The sequence below is a fragment of the Bombus fervidus genome, chromosome 6 (assembly GCF_041682495.2).
Source record: "Bombus fervidus isolate BK054 chromosome 6, iyBomFerv1, whole genome shotgun sequence".
NCBI lineage: Eukaryota > Metazoa > Arthropoda > Insecta > Hymenoptera > Apidae > Bombus > Bombus fervidus.
In genome coordinates, this window is record NC_091522.1 from 10,935,091 (window position 1) to 10,954,033 (window position 18,943).

Consider the following 18,943-nt stretch of genomic DNA (forward strand, 5'->3'; position numbering starts at 1 on the left):
TAAATGGTATCTGAACTGGTTCCTTTCTGACGGGTACGGGGCGAACAGCCATTTGGTCGGTGAGTCGAGAAGATGGTGAGGCTGACGAAGGGGTGGCGATAGGGGTGGTCTGTGCCGTGGCGGTGGGTGCTTTTAATCTTTCGCTCGTGCGAGGATGCGCCCATTACTGCAAATTAAACTCCCTCGGGAGCCTCCGGCGTGTGACTGCCGCTAGTGCCACGGTAATCTGTCCACGAAGAGCGTGTGTATACGTACGGGGCACTTCGTGTCTGGTGAAAAACGGTCGTGGAACCAGATGCCCGTCGCATCGTCCTGGAGTATACAGGATTTATGGTGTCGTGCTGCGACACGCTGCGATCTTTACCGGAAGTGATCAACTTAACGCTACAACATAGAACTACGTGACTCGATATTTATTGATGACACTAACCGTTACTTATTCTGTGTTACAACCCTCTCGACCACAATTTCGTTATGCCTATCGTATCGTGCGTTCGTTCATGATCGTTCATGAGCGCGACACGAGACTACAGGATGATCAATAATTCTATAAAGTAGGGGAAAGTTTTCCTATGAGAGTTGCTTAAGTGTAATTTTATTACATGATGTAAAAAAGGCATATGTAGTGTATTTGTGAATTATATTTTGGAAACTTTTCTGCTTCACTATTACCATCTTTAACATGATTTTCTTTACTCTACATGCATATGTATATTAGACGAGTTATAGGAAAAATTGATCCAAATAATTAAATGTAATGCAAATAAATTTTAGCGTTTATATACGCTATTAATCGATTAAGATTTAGTTATTTTCAAGGCAGTTCTACTGAAATAACAGCAAGAAGAAAACTGCCCGAGATATTGAAATATAACCACCGTTGTTTGCTGACGCTGACCGTATACACGCGAGATCCTCAAATTCAAGCACACTCTATATCATGTGTTATCACGGAAGGTTACGTGAGTTAAAGAAATAAAAAGATGATGAGCTGCTTTACACAAAGGCAATCTCTTTCTTTGTACGTATTCATTGCCTCTCATAAAAACGAGTGGAAACGTGCAATCGAAGATTTTATTACAGTTTCCAAATTTAACGCTATTAGTACCGTTTTCAATTTCGCATTCATATACACATCTCATATAGAAGATACACTAATGTATCCATTGTTCATTAAAATCATCAGAGTAATACGAAATAAACGTATTACAATGATAATCAGATTTTTATTACAAACTCCAGACAAGAATGAAACTTTCATATTGAACGTTTCAAGTGAGTTAACTTCGCGTGTACATACATTCGCCTAACGCGGTCAAGTACGTCAGGATTTCGAAAGATTTTACAAGCTAGTACCAAGAGAAAAAGCTGTTAGGTGCGTTAAATGGCATCGACGCGCGGTACCGAAGGCCTCGAGTTTCATCAGCAAACTGACGCTTCCGGTCCTGCGTCCCCATACGCTGGCGTATGGTTTCCCTTACAGGCTGCTTTCAATCGTTCGTTCTTTTTTCTCCGTTCCCGATAGCCGCGTCGGACGAGCCGGTAGTCCTAATTGAATATCAGGCGAAATGTAATTACGGTTGGAATTCATGCTTCGTCGGAGCAAATAATTTGCCATGGCGTGGAACACAGTGGAATGGTAACGAGGGAGATAGGATGAAGGGTGTGCCGAGGGTGGCGCAGTGCGGCGGGCCGCGCAGCCGGAAGAGCTCGGATGCGTTATCAAAACTTTGATAATCCAATCGATTACCAATGCAATAATTGGTGGCCGAGCCGACGGAAAGGGGTGGGATTTCCGGTCATACTCGAATTCGATTCGAGGTAGGAGACAGTTAAGTGGTATGGGTGGATATTCTCATGTGTCGGGGTCGATGGGGCGTCCTGGCCAAGAGAAGGGGGCACGAGGTACCATTGTAAATTAACGATAAACGAACTGGCGCTCATCAAAGAGCCCCTACGCTCGTAATATCTGTCCGGCTAATCCATTTACCGACAACGGTAATTTTGTCCTGTCACCGCTAGGACCCTCCAGCCATCCAGTTTTCCACCATGAGGCCCGATTCCAAAATATGAAACAGGAACGCCTGTGCGATGAAGAACAGTATAAAACATGATTTTTTACGTTATTTTAAGACGAAAAGATGAGACGTGGTCAAATTTGTCAGTGTGGCGTAAGATTTCAAATACGTAGAACACGAAGATGCAGCGTTTCAAAAAGGCAGCTAAGGATACCTACGTAGTTACACGGATTTGCTACTTTGCCTAGAAATTCAGAAATTCGTGTTCGAGATTTACCTTTCTAGGACGTGTCATTGTACATTATAATAATACAATTTTTTATTGCAATTTTTATTAATATTTCACCGAATCAATTTTCCCTTGATTTTTTATTAAAGTTTTATTACTTTTTTCAATACTTTTTAAAATATTTTAATTATAATAAAGTCTCTGAGGCCTTCTCTGGCAAATAGAATTTTATCGAGGGCAAAATAATGATAAGACAAGTTATAAAATAGTACAATCACGTTGAATGGTATAAATGAAATCGGTACTAGAATAATATATTCACACGGAGTTGTTCTTAGTAAACAACAATTTCGAACAATCCAATAAAGTTTTATTCGTACATACACAAGCGCGTGGCACCTTTCATACCTACTATCTGCGAATTGTTGGAACGGAAGAAGAGGCGAGGAACCGGTAAGCAGCTAATTTTGCTATATTTCCGCTTCCTCGGTTTCCGAACCCCGATTTTCGATAATCGGATTCTCCATCAAAATCCGTCCTGGAGTACTATGAGGCGGCGAGAACGTCAGCATTCATGAAATTACCGATGTTTGAGAGGTATGGAAAGGTAGTTAGATTTCATAAATTCGTAAAAAACGATCTAAAAGTTCGTCACTGTGCTACATTACTATTAATAATGTTCGTCTTCTTACATTTAAATTTGTAAACATCTCAACTAACCGAGCGATTGTCCAAGAATGCTCAACAGATAACAGAAACGAAATAAAATCTACCAATCATATTTATATATTATATTTGTATTTGCGTGTATTTTAATAAAATGTTTCATTGAAATAAAATTTACAAAAATGCGTGATTCATCCGTCCGAATATTAATCCATTTTTTCGTTATAATCAATTTTGAATATAAATTTTCATGATACGCAGAGAGTTCTGTAACATGTGAGATTCGTTTCAGGAATAAATTGTACATAATTGTAGGTACATAACCTTCCATAAGTAGATGGATACATTGAAAATATTAATTATATACTTTTATTATGTAAAATTTTCCACTCATCTAATATTTTCCTATTAAATATTCACTTAATTCAATATCATAGTACGAGAATATAATGAAAATCACATGTAATCTGCACAAAGGCGGCGAGGTGGGAAAACGATCGGAACAGCCACGTAACGCTTTGAAAGCGGTATAGTTCCCATACGTATCATCCAAGCGACTTGTCCTATTGCGCGAAACGTAGAAGCCTCCAATTTGCTGCTATTAATCATGCCCTGATCGGCGAAATTCACACTCTACTCGAAGAGAGGTCGCTTTTGTCCAGTAGTATTCACACGTAACAGCCAATTGAACATCAAAGGTCTCTAAACGTTTGATGTTTCTCATCTTCTTACTTAATTACAGATACGAAACTTGTGTTACAGAATGGTGTTACAAGAATTTCGTTTGCTAAACGGAAGCTCGCGTGACATTCGAATTATTGGCTCAGACTTAACAACCCATTTTCCGGGTGGATAATGGGAAACATGAAACAAACGTTTCTGTTTGTGGAAACATATTTATTACGCTATTTGCTCGACGATGTTATACCGTTTGCACGAAATTTAACTACGTTCCGTAACTCATCCTTGTTGACGATACATTTGATTTTTATTGTTTCATAAACCCTCTTTATGAGGTTCAGTTAGTCCTCGTTAACCTTATTATACAACATTTAAAACGTTTCATGTACAGTTCGTTTTAGGTTTTACTTTGTTCTCACACTAACCGCAGTTCCATTTTATTAGCTAAAACATTGGTAGTTAAACTGAATGTAATTATAGCGAAAATGAGGTATATACTAACTACCGTTGCTTTTTTCTGCTTATTAAATATTATTTTTTAATTATAGCAATCCATCGGAAGACTACTTTAATGAATATAGTTGATTTCATTTTTATTAAATCCTTCAGTTTTCATAAAAGATCGTAAAAAAGATACGAAGTTAGCCGAAAGCGTATTTCAACGAAGATGTTCAATTAAGAATTATAATTTTTTCCCCGCCCACGAAACGGCCCGTATCTCAAACAGTGAAGAAAAAAGGGCGCTCATTCTGCTCGAGTTAGGCGTCCACAGAACCGCAAATTTCTGGAAAAGCACTTTGCAGAATATGAGATTCGCTTGAAACGCTAATGAAATCCGAAGGGCAACGAGCAATTTCTGAAGGTGGCTTACTGGCCACGGCTTAATCTAACTCGGAGCCAGACTTTGCGCCGCGGGAGTTTCGTGCCGCTAGCTCTCGAGGAAGCTATCTCCAAAACTTGTCCTCCTAAACGGGAAAGCATACGTCTCCGACAATGAAACTTAGTTCGATGAGAAACCCTGAGGTGTCGATTCTAAAACGCGCTGTCATCAAAGTGAAGCTGAACGTGTACAGTATGAGAACCGGCAAATTATCCTACTGATGTTCGCCGAACTAACTCGAGAGTGTGTTCATTAAAAGCGAACAATGTTCGGTGATTACGTTCTCGCGAAACCTTGCTCGATAAAAGTTGCTGACTTTGGGAAAACGAATATTTGTTTTATTTATCTATTTCCACCGTAGATATGTAAAGCAAATTATAGATAGGAAGAACTATACAATATTTAAATATAAATTTATTTCAATATAAAATTGTAGATAATAAAATGCAAAGGGCAAAGTTGTATTATCTGAATGTACGCTTTCATAAAATGGTGTTGATGATCTGCACGATACGTTTCGAAAATTTTCTGAATAATTAAGTAAGGCGTCAGTAACATAATTAAGTAAGATGAAATTTGAAAATATACCAAACTCATCGAGCTTAATATACGAGTGTGTGTATGGAATTTGATAGATTATTATACATATTTTGGTAACAAATATTAGTTACTTTTCAAGTTATAATGATTTATTCTACTTTATACACCTCCACGAATTTCATCGCACCAGAATTTTTAATTACGAATTTTAAGAATTAAATAGCAATCTACCAATTACGGAAAATTAAGTTTGAGCAGATAGTTAAAGTCAACAAACGAGATATACTGCTAATTACAATAATACATAGTAGGTGTTCGATATTTGTTTTATTTAGGTTTCTATCAATACGTCGCATCCAGAGTGTTATTAACTTTACACGTTGGCATGATCTTCCTTGTGGTAGCACTTTAAATTGAGTCTTCGCGTGTGTATGACGTTTAACCTAGCTTGACCCTCGTTTACTACACGATAACATGGAAGTAAACGACAGAATAAGTTTACGCAAGCAAGTCAGTATATCAATATACGGTTTGACGTTGCAAAAACTAGGGGAAAAAGCATCTAGGAACAAAGTAAGCTCCGTATTGATTATCGATAGTCGTAACACACCTAAGTGGGAATATATGTATATACATATATAAAAATAATAGTTCGTTATTAAATAAAAGAACATAGTTGCATTTCATTATTTATCGTAAATGTTACGATGAAAATGTAAGATAGGGCGGAAATAAAATCATGGAAGGAAATTGATGGCTCAAAGAAGGATCACAAGAGTAAAAATCATAAACGATAGTTCCATAGAAAAATAGATCGCGCACCGAAATTGGAAGAATTTAACAGCCTGGACAGCCTGTACGTAGAGGGAATTCATAGCTATAGAAAGAGGACGTGTGGTATCGCATATCGTCGGAATGATAGCGTTGTGATCATGCGATAGCTGCCTTTCTTGATTGATACACTGCCTCGAATGTCAAAGGTAACGTTATATTTCAGTCTGTGGACGAAAAATTTTGATAGCCTTGCAAATTTTAGTTTGAATGTTCCCTTTGCCTCGTCCTTCTATCCATTTTACGCATACGATATCTCCTCTTTTAAACATAAATATTTCGTATGATGAAATATTTCTATATAAATATTTCTTTTTAATCCATATTTCTAATAAACGAAGGAGAGTAAATTTATCAGGGCGCGAAGGAGATTTAAGTGCGGAAGCGTATCGTCGAACAAATATAATTCCTACGTTACGTGTAACATTAAGGTATACAAGACTGAAAAAGATTTTTGATAGTAAAAAGTTTTGCGATACATTTTAAAATCGTAAATTTCCCGACAGCTGCGGATGTAATTTTACTTCTATGCCCGTTACGATATTCCACAATATTATTCATGGAATTCTAACATTTTGCGCAGTTCCTTCGTCAAGAATCAGTCGACACGGTTACAGTTTCTCTTTGTAATTTCCTTTGCGCAATATTCAACTGGATGGTTATAAAACGCAAAAATGACAAAGAAACTTCAAAGCGTATGCACATTCATTACCATCTCATTTAGGATACTGAAACCAGAAAATCATAATCTTTCGGTATAAAGAGGATACACAGTGATGTAATGTTTAATTAAATCCTAGTATATGTATATACTATATATATAGGTTAACTTTGACAGATTAAATAATGTCAAACAGCATATGAAAATCGATGAATATATTAAAAATAAACGAAGAAAAATTAAATTGACCTAAACTGATCGAATTTATTGTCGAAATGTATATTCAATAATTGATTACAGGGCCGCTACAATTTACCATATGTTATAAATGTTTCAATTAGTAACAAGGTGTACGTTCTTGTCCAATAAAATGCATACCTCTAACTGATAAAACTTTGAAACATTACTTTAAAAAACAACTGTGAAGTACACGTTTATTCTTAATCTCAAATAAAAACTAAACATTCTTTTATAAATTTATGTATGCTTATATAATTGAATGATCTCATCCTATGTTAGAAAGTATGTCAAAAACAAAGATAATATACAAACGATATATAATACACGTAACAATTTACCATGGAATCCCTGTAATCAATGCATACCTCTTTTCAACAATACTCGAGGATCCGGAAGCATCGACTTTGTCGCGAAGAGCGATCAACACGAGAGTCCACGGCATAAAAAGATCATCGTTTGAATACGAAAGCGAGAAGAGAAAAAGGAGAGACGCAAAGAAGAATCCGAAACGGAACGTATCAGTGATAAAGGGATATTGTTCACAGCGATGCGTGTGTGCGCGAGAAGCTAAATGGACGGATAAGCTTGCTCGAAGATGTCTGAGAGGCAGGCGGCTAGGCCTCCGCGGTGGTTCTCAGCCTTTCGTTAGGACAATGCCATCGTTCACGGTGCACTGATTTCGTGAGATTCCCATGACGCGTCCGAGGTTGAGCAAGCCTGACGAACGCTGCTATTCTACCGAGGACTTTATTGGCTTTTAAGACGGGCGTAATTAAAATGTAAAGGGTTGTCGGCTCGCTCATCCCCTTTGGCGCTGACTCAAACTCACTTCCTATACACAGCCTATGTTCCTATTTCGCTATGTTGATCCTAATCCAGCGACGAAATGCTTTTCCACTTTTACTAAGAATAGTATGAAAAATAAATTATCCTCTTTCTATAAAGTATCTTTATTATCCACTTCGTTCCTTATTTTTTAATTCTTTCAATTAAAATTTATATCCAGCTAAAATGATTATTGGTATAACCATTATATATTTACATTTATTACAAATCGTATGTTTCCTATTGCATTTGTTATTTAATTGTTTTGAACGTGAACTTGTTATTTCAGTTCGTTCGTTTTCTAAACGAATACTGCATAAAGTACTAGATAAATTTAACATCGAACATTTCAGAAACTAATCTCGCGGAATTATGAAAGCAATGCGCTGAGAAAGTCCAATCGCGGTATGAATATAAAGCCTGACGATTCTCATTTCAATTTATGAAGGTTTGTCTATATTTACGATACGCCGACTTATTACCTTTTACTATCGACCGTACGATGAACATTTTTCTGCCGAAGTGAAACTCGCTTTCCGTATATTATCCCTTTCTCTATCAACAGCTTTTATTGCTCGCCACCGACTAGCGTCTGATTGAAACCAGGTATCTGTTCCCGGTTTCATCAAGTTATAGACTTTCTGTGACGTAGATATATACCTTGAATATTAACGCACATGTAAATATCACAGTGACAAGTTTATTGGAGCGATTATTTGTAATTTTATAAACAAATATAGCTACAAGCGTTCATTATGTTTTTAATTAAGATGAAATGTGGCGCTTCTATATGAAATATTAGTAAACTCTGGTAAAATATTCCATAAATCTACATGTAGAAAATCTGTTATATGGATCTTGCACACAATACCAACACAATAATTTTAGTGCAAACCATTACGTCTTCTTTGTGTAATCAAATTCAATGGACACCAATCGATCATCAAGTGCCACAGGCAAAGTCATACGATACATCGGTATTGATATTACATTAGCTTTCGCATAATACGGCATTCTTTGCGTTGATGTATCCTATACACACGTCTTTACCAGGTTGAAATCTGCCATCGCATAAAAGACGACCACGTCCATTCGCGGTATAGCTACAAGACGCTTCGTCCCTGATATTTATCGGACGTATCTACAGTACACGGGGAGCGCATCCGGTATAATAATATCTATTTTCCGGGTGGCGAAGCGAGATGAGTAGAAGCTCGGTGAACGAGGCGAAACGAAATGGAACGAATCAGGAGAGAACAACTACCATGCGATGACGTTGACGACGACGTGCTGGTCTGTCGTAAATAAAACCCTGGCATAGAAGACAAATAAAATAAAACGAAAGAAAATAGGACGACCGCTGAACAAGGGGAATGACACGTTAATGACGCGACAGTCCAACCGATATTACGTGGTTGTAATGCTGATTGTCTGTGTTCGTCCAATATGCTCTCCGTTTATACGTTAATTTATTTTATCGTTAAATAGAAATAACACTTTCTGTTTATTATCTTTAGATAGTATTTCTTTATATTGTTTATTATTTATGCAGGATTTTGTAATAGCATCAATAATCGATTCTATTACGAGTACAGATAAAATATAAGATGACTAAGAAAGTTCTCGCAGTTTCTTCATGATGAGAAAGTTTCAGACTTTTTCGCAAAGTTATTGCTATATACAGAAATATAGCGACAGTAAAAGGAAAGATCCTTCGTGTCGTAAAATCGTGAGTTTTATAAATTCATTGTTTATTAACATTGTTTCCATTGAAGGAACGTAATTATATATGTGGAAGTTATTTTATAATTTTAATGAACAAGGTAGAATTTATTTGTTTCTTTAATAATTGCGCGGAAAACAATATATGAACCAAGAGTTCAAAGAAATAAAAATAAGGGTAAGTATAATAATAAAAAGTTATATTATAACAAGTAAGGCGCAGGAATTGACAAAGAGATGATTTTAACTATTATAGAAATTAGTTTAGTTACTAGTTTAAACGTGAAAATTCGATATTACACACAATGCACCTTAAATGTCTGTAATAATAATTTCGTAGTTCTATAGAATTGCTTCAACGATTCGACACCGACGACAGTTAAATTAAATTCCGCGTTACAGATTCCCTAGGCTTCTTTCAAGTACAAAGCCGACCGAAACTAGTTCGTATCCTCGAAACCTGTTGATGGAACGAACTTTGCAAGCGTTCGCCAAAACACGACTTACGGTTCTTCCAATAATACGATACTTCGTCCTCGTTTGCCCGATACATTTACGCATTTTTCAGTGGCATCTCGTTTCGCCAGACACCGTGCTTCCTGTCACGCGTTGACGCGGACAGAAAGATATAAAGAAGAGAGAAAATAGAAGAAGGCTAAAGCGCAAAAAAAAAAAGGAAGAGGGAGAGTCTAAATAAAAGAAATACGTAGAGGCAGGATGGTTTCCAACGAGACGAGAGCGACGCTCATTAAGCTGCCTCGTGCAGGGCACGCCCGAGCAGAGATGGAAGAAACAGGAGGTTAAAGGCAGGGGCGAGGAGTCAATAGTTTTCACGCACGGCATTTAAGAGTATTTTATTTAACAGATGAACGCGCGAGGCGTTCGAAGCTTTGAGCTTTCTCTTTCGACGCGGTCTTCAGCTCTGCTATGCTCTCTCTCGCTTTCTCTTTCTCTTACTCTCCTCTAACCTGCCGACCATCTTATTGAGAATACTCGTTAATTACATGCTCATCCCTTTGCACGACCTTTTCACCCCCTCAACACGTTGCCGCCATCATGCTCGCACAGGGACCGTCCTCTCACTTTGACGCTCCCGAACTTCACGCTGCTTCGTGACGCGACTCAAAGTACGCGGTAAGTAGAATACCGTTTTTCAGGTTAGGCGAACCGGAAAAGAAGCGGCGAGCGAATTTCCTTCAATGAAACGGCTGTTCCTTCGAATTCTTCGTGTCTTCCGGCCCTTTGACTTTGTATTTTCTCTTTCCTCGAATCGGTCGAACGTGGAGACGATAAAACGACTGGCATGATGAACGACACTCCGTGGCCACCCTCCGCGTTCGAGACTTGCTCTTTCTCTCTCTTCCTTCATCCCTATGTTCTCTCTCATTCTCTTTCTCTTGCTCTCTGTTTGCTTAATAATGGGATGGGTGAAATTTGTCGGAAATGAAGGGAGTAGAATATTTTTCGGTGCGCCAGCGTACAGCTTATCGCGCTTATTAATCTGCCTCCTTCGTGACGATGGTTTTTGAACTGTTAAGATTTTTGGGCAGATTTATTCCCTTTATTTAATTAAAGCTGTTACGTATGTACGAAAATATTTTTTATTGGTAAGCTTATCAGTATCGAGTGCCAATTGTCACGACGTTTCATGTTTTCACGAGGGCAATTCAATTCTTTAATAAAAGCAGAGATTTTTAGGTAAAAATTTACGCGAAGATCTTTTACGGGATAAAAGTTTTCTAAAATTATCACATACCTGCTATCCTTTGAAAATTCTGCCCAAAACATGGTGGAACGAAGGCAGACACCGAGAAATGAGCTAATCGATTTGACAAGGTACTCCCCCGAACAACCATTATATTCGCTATGTCCGTGTACGAACAACACGATATCAGCTTTCTGAAACACTAAGCGGGAGAGGAGGGCCAGCATCCATTTATTCATAGCGCTTCATAAATAAATGTATGAAAGTAGCGGCGGGCAGCTACCTGCCCGCTCATCTTCCCCCATCACGACTATACATAGGGGTAAGTTACCTTCTTCCAGTTGTATACATTTATTGCACCATAAGCAAGAAATCTAACAGGCGTAGGTTTTAACATCCAGCAAGTAAGCTTTTTACAGGACGGACCGTTTAACTGAGATCGCAAAGAGTTTCGCTCAAGTATGAAAACACGAAAGAGACTTGGCCTTGTAATTTATATACTGCTCAGAATTGAAAAGATTCACACGCGCTTACATCGCGCCAACGAATATAAGGCTAGCTTTATGCCGAACTACGTAAGACGCGACACGTGGCTGGAATACGAAGTCGTAGACATGATTTAGCATAAACGCGAAAATTTCAGGGTACATGGAGAAATAAATCCTCTTTTTTATGATATTAACCCTGAATATGAAGTGCGTATTGCAAGAACGTTTACAAAGAGTTTAAAATATTATACGTCATTGTAATACATTGTTAGCACAGACAAATTTGTTTAACTACGATTACTCTTTGTATCCTCGAATTATTATATGCTTTCCGACCACTGTATCCCTTTATTATATGTTATCTCACTAATGCAAATCAAATTCAACTACTTTTGGTAATCAAACATGCAAATAAGCCAATAATTGACAATGGTATGTTACCATTTCATACAACAATACGTAATTATTCCTATAGTGTACATTGTCTGTATATGTCTCAATTAACAAAATAATTTATGTTTTCAAAACCGTTTTTATTACTACTAATATAAATATGATCCCCAATTTAATTTTCCATTTTCTATTTTAATTTTCTTAAGAAAGTAACGCTTCTTGAAGTTGAAATTTCCTTTTGCTAAAATGGATCTCGATGCTAAACCAAGCGAAGGATGTTAAAATGTCCAAAATTTTATTTCCAAATAAGCTGCTAAATAATATTAAAGGAAACACGATTAGACTTCTTCTAACCCATGAATATAGCATTCGATATAATACACAAGAAACAGTGGCTGTGTATAAATATTTGTTTGAGCAAATTACTTTAATAAATATCTCTCATTTCCCAACAAAGACTACGTGCCGCAAAACAGAGCGCGCGTATTTACATCTCGCGCCTCTGATGATGCTTAAGCAAATTCCACTTAAAGACTTACACGGAGCGGATAAAGAGGCGAACAAAAAGAGAACGTATCGTTGATTGCGCAAAGGGTTAAGATTATGTTCAAAGAACGGTGGAGCTGAGAGGGAAGAAAGAGAGGGAGAGAAAAGCTAAAAGAACGGAAGCTTTTGTTCTGTGTTTCGAGTTATTCCCAGAGGACAGATTAACCCATGATGTCTTTCACCCTTCTGGGAAGGTGGGCGGTAAAGAAAGGAAATAACAAGTATAGAAGGTGAGTGGCACAAGGTAGAAAACTTGCCGTTGTATGCTGTCTAGTTTACAATACAGGATTAAGCCAGAGACCGTGCTCCCTTGCTTCACTGCTTCTGTGAGTAAAACTTAAAGCTCTTGATAAGCTCTCCCGTTCTCTTTTTCGCTCTTCAACTACGCAAATCCCCCACTTTCTCAGGTACTTCTACCATGCTACTCTTTACCTGTCTATACCGCTATACCGCTCGAATAAAAATACTTTGCTCCAACGAAACGAAACATTTGTACAACCGCTACGTTCAGGGCACAACGGACGATTGAAAGAAACGAAGAATATAAGCACAATTGCCGGAAACGGAACTGGTGATGGGGCGAAGCTTGAATCCACGCGCCGTTCTTATTTTAATTTCTATCCTTTCTCAAGCAGGGAACAATCTATGTTAGATTGTACAAGAGAGAGAGAGAGAGAGGCGAAAATAAGAGAAATTTTCAAACGTTTGTTTCCAATAGAACAATTCTCACTGTTCGAAGTGTATTTGTGAAATCTTGGAGAACGTTACCTGTATAATTTATGCGATGCATTTTTCTTCCTTCTAAACAATGTGAAACATTTTATGGAGAACGCTGACATTTATTCATATAGATTTGAAAATTTATTCTATTTTCTACGCAATGCATGCAGATTTTTGCAGAACTTATTTTTAAAAAGATATTATTATTCGTAAAATCACGTTGTTATTATTGAAATAATCCGACGTGTGAACCATATTGTCCATTGTAAGGGAAAAATAATCGGACCAGGCCCCAAGGTATGCCATGACGTCGGGAGACTTCGAAAATATGATTTCATATATGGAATTACCGTTGTGTCTCGGGGAGGAAAATAAGATCAGGCTAAGTCGAGCACATTGTCCTGCGCTACTGGTGATACCTAAGGGTTGGTTTCCAGTCACATGTCCAAAAGAAATAGTAGCTATAGGCTACATGGGATAGATATAATGTTATGGTACGTTGACCACCACGGTCCATGTAGTTCCTGGGTCGGTGATGCCACGCTACGCTGGATTTACTTCACGTCCTCTCACTCCCTCTACTCTTTTTTCACCCTCGTTTTTACTTCCACCCGACGTAGCTACGTACATCATTCCCTTTTGCATTCTTCATTCCGGCCAATGTTGTAAAAACGCTGCTCCGGCGCTACGGTGTAATCCAATTAGCCTGTTTCTTCTTCGCCGACAAATTAAGCGTAGTGCCTCGCTGAATAAATGTCTTCGTGGCTCCCATTCGAATATCGTTTCTTTAAACGCGATTATGTTGTCTAATTGCAAAATTTATGCCAAGGTTGATAGAGTAATTTGGTCTAAAGTTTGTTCAACTTGTTAGCTTATAGGAACAGTGTACGTACGTTTGTTTGATTTATCTCTGGAACAGTGCGGTGTGAAAGTGCAAAAAGAAGTGTCTCATTAGTTATTATACGCGACGATTTATCAAATGCAAAATATATAAAACTGTCGCGAAACTGATTAACGATTCGTAATTTTTCGTAACTTTCTTCACTCATCCGTTCTAATCACGCAAATGTGCTCACATTTTCTAACGAGTGTTACAGTCTTATTTGCCCAATCCATTTATCTTCTTCGTTCATTCAACACACTCGCTAACATATCGAAGTATCCGGCATCACAAATACTCGCTCATATTTTTAAAATCACACGAAACACTTTATTCCTAAACAAACACGTGCAGATGTATCAGCAAAAGATTCCGTGCATTCGGATACTGCATAAATCAGTTACGTTGTACAAATAGAGCGATGATCTTCCAATACCCGCTATCTACCGCAACAATCTCCTTACGCTTTTACATTTTCGTATCCGCGAAGAGACCCTATTTTCCATGTCCGCGAATCAGAATTTATCGCGAAAACGGTTCTCGAAATTCCCTGGCATCGACTCCCGACACACGCTGTTACCCGCGGCTGCATTATTTAAATCTGTGCAGTATCGATTTACACGTCTCATACGTAAACGTCGATCTAATTTCCATTCGGTAACAGTGGTGGCGCGAAATAAAGGTTATCCCAGTCGCGGAGCACGTCCCGCCGGTGAACGCCATGTTCCTTATTCCGCTTGGCGACACGTCGCGTTTTCATTCTTCGGCAAGCGAACTGTTATTGCAAATAGGCGAAATCGTCGTAGAAATCCGCTGCTATGGAGATATCATGCGGCTTGCGATATCGGGTCTGCGCGACGCGGAGAATAATTTTCCCATAGGAACCCGCTATGGACAGTATCGCGACATTCGAATCTGGCAAACCATCGACTCCTTTTCAGGGACGACCGTTTAAGTCTGATGTCACGTGCGAGAATTCTTAACCCGGATCACTGGATTCTGGTATAGGTACTCCACGCCACCACGTGCAACTATTCGGTGCTCTGGTTTCAGCGTAACTTCATTTCGTGAAGCATAATCAGTCAATATCAGCGTTGTCGTGTATTTGAAGTTCGTATCGTTTAGAAATCGGATGAAAAGGCTATTGTTGGTAAGTACAGAGGATAGGGCAGTGATCGTAGAACAAGCGGGAAGCGGGTGATTCTACGTGAAAAAATAAAAAGAAAGAAATTTGGTATAATATTGCTTCATCCGCGGCTACGGTTTTCGAGAAAAATCGAGATTTGACAAGTATAATTTAAATTTGGCTAATTCCGGACTGCACCGGTGTAAATAATCGGCAGAGGTTTAAACTACACGAAGTAAATAAAAAAAATAATGAAAATAAGTAAAAAATGCAAAATTAGACTTTTTCATAAGATATTTCATTTTTAAGAGAAACAAATTTGAAAATGTAGTTTCGTGCGCGTTAGATAGATAATTAGCTTTGCAATGACTCTCGTACATTCACTAGGCAAAAGAATGTATACTGAAAATATAATTATAAAAAGTACTTGTCTAATTATCCTTTTCTATGATTATATAGGTATTTGGACATTTTTATTATCATAATGTTATCAAGTCCATGTTATTAATCTAAACAAAGTTAATTTAATGTTACAATATAAACTTCGATCGAAACATCTGAACTCAAACCTATTTGTCCTATTTGTCCGTAAAATTAATGCCACACGGACACTTTTCTCCTGATGAAATATATCGTTACACGAAACTCGACTTGTAACAAATTATCTCGTCTTACAGTTAACCAAATCGTATTTAATAATATCTAAAATATTACTCGTTTTCTATATCTTTATCCTTTGTGAGACTTACATTTTGTTCCATTAAAAGAACAAATAAAAAGTTAAACAGAAGTAAGAGGATAAATACGACAAAGTATTGTCGAATAAAATTTGGAAATAAAATGCAATAAAATGCGAATATATACGTGCCGTGCACCCTAATACCATCGACATTCCGTGCTTTGATATTTTTTTTATATCGTTCATATTTTATCAGATAATCTCGCGCAATTTATTCGGAAAAATATTTCTCTGTCACGATATTCATCAATCCGTAAATAAAACAAACGCAGCGTTATGCGTCGCGCCGTTTGCCCCGTAAATAAACAAAAATCTTTTATTTTCCGCAAAATCTGCCAAAACGTTTTGCATCTTTACAAAAAACAAAAATCCAGTTGCCACAACCATGAAGCAAGAGCAACAAAACCGTTTCATTCATCATTCCCTAACACGTCACATTGTGTTATACACCAGCAGCTCTCCTACATACCTACCTCTATACTTTTCTAAAAATCGAATGTAAACGAACACGATCGAGCCAACGTTCGTGGAACACAACGGGAACAACAACGATCGAATTCATCCCAGTCGCTAGTCCTCTAGCGTTTTCCACATACCATCGTCCCAAGTCCCATAAAATAGCCAAATTCATAGAGAAAATACAAGCTGACGCTACAACAGCGTGATATTCCGAGGCTTTAAGCGGACCACAGCGCTCTTTGTATACTCTTTATACACTTACAGGTGGTGTCGAGATACTGTGTTACCGATTGACCGATTTCCCGTGGCGTTAAACACCTGCGTGTGCATACATGTGGAAGCATGGTAACGTGTCGCGTGTCGACACGAGGACAACTAGCCGATACGCAGCGTCCCTGATACTGGTGATGGCGATGCCGGTACTAGTGGTGGTGGAAGGCAACATGCCAAACTGTCAGACAGCTAGCGATGTGCAGCTCGGCTACACGTGTTCACAGGCCCAACTGTAAGCATCCGTATGCCAATACGACGCGGCTCCGACTCACCCTTTCGCCGCCCAAACGCTTTATACTACGGCTATTTGATAACCCTTTAACGTCACTGTGACCTACTATGCTGCGTTTGCATGCACGCACAGTAGTTCCGGCCACCCACCGCCCGGTCTTAATCACTTTCAATCTCGCTTCTTCGTTTCGTCGTCGGTAGTAGGCAGTGCGAGGCACCGAGACGATTCCGTGGCTACTTTGGTTTATAGTGACGGATAGTTGCCTCGAAATGGCCTATTTCATTGGAGTTGTGTTTCGTAGCGTGAAATATTCTGTTTATACGAAATTCTTGAATATATGTTTCATAGGATTATGATGGATATTATTTTTGAAATACTACTGCCATTTATCGCAGACACTTTACAGATAAAATTTTTTGTTATGTGTATGTACGATCTTCGTCAAGTTTTGGAAACTAAATGGAAATTTTGTTTGCTATTTTTATCGAAACGTTGTAACAAAATATGGTAATAGAAATTTTTCTTAAAATCCTTCCGTTTATTGAAGATCATTTCTTTCACATTTTTATACATTATAGATTTTTATATCGACTAAATTCAGATTGTCAGAATCTCGACTGACGCATCAGCACGATTTTCAATCGGTCGCGCTGTACGAACCGTAAAAACCCGGAAGCTTTAGAATCCTGTAAGTAACGTTCAATTATCGATCCCAGGACATCGGAAGCTACTAAAAGAAGTCTAAAGCAAAAAGCACCAACGAGAGGACGAGGAACAAAAACGAATCGTAAAACGACGGGAAGGGGTCGAAAAAGATGTAAACAGCGTGAAACCGCGACACTCTCGAGAAACTATGGAAATTCGAAAGTCGTAAGGAGTCAGCAACAGCGAAAGGTAAGTAAGGTTGAAACGTGGCGAAACGCGAGAGCTACTCGATATCGGTAGGGGCGGACATAGTTATTGCTATGCATATGGTACGTCGAACAATAAAACGGAATAGCAGCGGCGCAATAGGTTCGGTAGGTTGGGACGGGATTTTAGAGTCGGTTTTAATCGGACTATCGAGACTGTGGATCGTGGTACCGGTGAACGTGGCAGGGCGAATTGTACCGAGCCAAGCACCATTCTTTCTCTTTCCTCGTTTTCCCGTTCTCTCGCCCGTTCGCGAATTTCTAAGCGACGTACTTTACAATTTCCCTTTTAGTCCCGTTTCTGTATCCTCTCGCCTGATGCATCGACCAACCGATAGAGGGTTCATCGATGAGGGAGAAACACAAGTTCCGATCCGGTCAGACGACTTGTGTGCATCTCTCTGAACGTGCACAGCTGGGCTAGGTGTCGTTCGGTCTCGCGTGGATAGGTAAGAAAGAAGGAGCAAAAGAGAGATTTAAAAGCGAGGCTAAAGGGAGCAGGAGGGTAGCGGATACTGGGTTAGCACCGGATTGTATCTACTCGAGCACGAAACGGTTTACATTTACTAAAAGTTTCCAATTGCATGGAGCACACCGGATATCCACTCTACTTTCCTCCTCGGAGATGTCATTTTACTGGCGGCGATGGCCGGAGAGATGTAAGCGACGACTGCGGAGCCTTTCCTCTATCTCTTTCTCTCTCTTTCTCTCTCTCTTTTAGCGGCGAACGACTTCAAAGTCGTAGCGGGGAATCGTTTCGCAAATCCTTGGAGGAGGCGTATCGGGCCTTTTCGTACACCGGCACCTCGATTTCACTTCGTGCACTACCCCACCACTCGACTTTGTCTCTCTTTCTGGCTCTCGTTATCTATAATGGGTTTTCGCCGTTCCTTAGCGAACTACAGAAATCCCGTCTACCGTGTAAACCCGTTCGTCCTTCGGTATTATGGTCCTACAATTATGCAGCGGATTTCACGACACTGTGTCTACGCTGTCCGTTACCGTTCTTTTCATTGCTCGGAGCAACATTACGCTTCGATAAAAAGGAGGTCTATCATTGCTACTTAGGCGTTATCTATATATTAGGTTGAAATACTGATTAAGATTCCTAGAGAAAAAAAATAAGATTTCTGGTTGTAAATGGCACAGATTTTAGCGAGTTCCAGGTCTGCAATGAC

At 38.8% G+C, this 18,943-nt stretch overlaps 2 protein-coding genes across 10 annotated transcripts in view; one reads left to right on the forward strand and one right to left on the reverse strand.

The window, feature by feature from the left end:
* Nucleotides 1–18,943, reverse strand: part of LOC139987909 (uncharacterized) — a 586,680-nt gene that overhangs the window by 532,591 nt on the left and 35,146 nt on the right. The window lies entirely within an intron of this gene.
* The window catches only part of LOC139987915 (uncharacterized), a 456,615-nt gene that overhangs the window by 308,236 nt on the left and 129,436 nt on the right, over nucleotides 1–18,943 (forward strand). For all 4 annotated transcript variants that reach the window (XM_072004735.1, XM_072004734.1, XM_074111754.1 and 1 more), the window contains exons 3-4: nucleotides 16,614–16,854; nucleotides 17,571–17,748. In XM_072004735.1, coding sequence (XP_071860836.1) covers nucleotides 16,682–16,854; nucleotides 17,571–17,748 — 351 coding nt within the window. In that variant the 5' untranslated portion in view covers nucleotides 16,614–16,681. The remainder of the gene's footprint in view (nucleotides 1–16,613; nucleotides 16,855–17,570; nucleotides 17,749–18,943) is intronic.